Here is a 1,651-nt window from a genome sequence, read left to right as displayed (position 1 = left end):
CAAGGACTACATAAGATTACTTAAACATAATTATGGAAGAGATTGGTATAAATTGTATTTTCTTCCATTTACCATGATATTCAACTCAAAATATAGAATTTTAGATTTTATTTTTATTTTGTAAGAAGGGAAAGGTGAGAAAAATTAGTTCTCTGGTTCATTCTCCCCCCTTCCCCTATTATCTGACATACAGGCTTGATAGAAGCACGAGTCTACATGCTGAACCTAAGTTTTCTAAAGATATGCATAATATATAGGCCATGTTTGAGCCACATTTTTTTCAAAAAAATACATTCTTAAACAGTGATTTGACATCATTTTAACAACACATTCTTCAATAAAATAATATTACACGCAAATTCAAAACTTTTCTTTATTTTTTAACCACGCATTTCCCATCAATACACTATTTAAAAACGCATTCTAAGAAAAATAATGTGGTTCAAACAAGGGCATAGCTAATATAAAGATATGCATAATATATAGCTAACAAGCTAGAGTATCCGAGAGTCTGATTGATAGCATCAAGTATCAAGATAGGATATCAAGCATCTTGAGTTGTGACCTTACAACTTTGTGGGTGATAGATTTCAAGTTATCTAACACCAAATACTTAAATCATTATCTATTGAACCCCTAAGAATGTGTGCAATATTCTTGCTGGCAGGACATATGTTTTTAGTTCTTATAGCTATCATATTCCTTATTTCCAAACCAAAAGGGTCAAGGCAGTAATGCAAGCCTTACAGTACTGTTCCACATTTCAAATATTGAGTGACTCATTTTACAATTACGAGTTCTCTCCTATTTCTACTATTGTTTTGTTCTGTTGATTTTAGAATACAATGTGCTGTTCCTTCTTTTGCCCTTTTGGCATCAGCCTACTTTTTCATCTATGTAGGCTTGGTTCAGAGAACTACCGAGAGGGGTGCTGGATTCTCTATCGCCTGAGGAGGTAATGCAGTGCCAGTCAGAAGAGGATTGTGATGCACTTGTAAGGCTTCTACCTTCAACAGAGGCTGCACTGTTGGATTGGGCCATCAACCTAATGGTCGATGTTGTCCAACAGGAACATCTAAACAAGATGAATGCACGCAACATTGCAATGGTATTTGCTCCGAACATGACACAGGTATTTTACAGTCAATTTGTGTTAAGACACATTTTCTTCGTACTGACATTGCGTGTTATACATTAAGGGCCTTCTGTCTTCTTAATATTCATTCATGTTCCGTTTACAGATGGCAGATCCATTGACGGCATTGATGTATGCAGTACAAGTGATGAACTTCCTCAAGACTCTTGTAGAGAAGACATTAAGAGACAGAGAAGATTCCCTTATAGATCCAGCGCCTACCTCCCGCATGGAACATTCTGATGATAATGGCCATCAGGATTCTTCGCAACTACATCTGGATAATCCCGTTGAATCAAATGAAGATAGAGAAGAGACCTACATTGCAGAGGATCCCAATTCAGATGGTGCTTCTGATTCCAACCTAGTGGATAACCTCACCGACGAGGAGCATCTCACTTATTCAACGTCTACTGAAGAATCTGATGTAAGTGTATCACCTGCTCAAGTTTACGGTATCAGCAGTGGAGGAGAAGCCAAAGTAATGAATGCTCTTCAGACTCAGCTTGATGTAAG

At 37.1% G+C, this 1,651-nt stretch overlaps 1 protein-coding gene across 1 annotated transcript in view; it reads left to right on the top strand.

Moving 5' to 3' along the window:
• Nucleotides 1-1,651, top strand: part of LOC111373160 (rho GTPase-activating protein 5-like) — a 7,457-nt gene that overhangs the window by 2,858 nt on the left and 2,948 nt on the right. The window contains exons 3-4 of the mRNA XM_022995644.1: nt 902-1,132; nt 1,242-1,646. Coding sequence (XP_022851412.1) covers nt 902-1,132; nt 1,242-1,646 — 636 coding nt within the window. The remainder of the gene's footprint in view (nt 1-901; nt 1,133-1,241; nt 1,647-1,651) is intronic.

Source organism: Olea europaea, unplaced genomic scaffold (assembly GCF_002742605.1).
Source record: "Olea europaea var. sylvestris unplaced genomic scaffold, O_europaea_v1 scaffold1075, whole genome shotgun sequence".
NCBI lineage: Eukaryota > Viridiplantae > Streptophyta > Magnoliopsida > Lamiales > Oleaceae > Olea > Olea europaea.
Note: the sequence above shows the minus strand (reverse complement) of the source record. Positions and strands in the feature narration are given on the sequence as shown.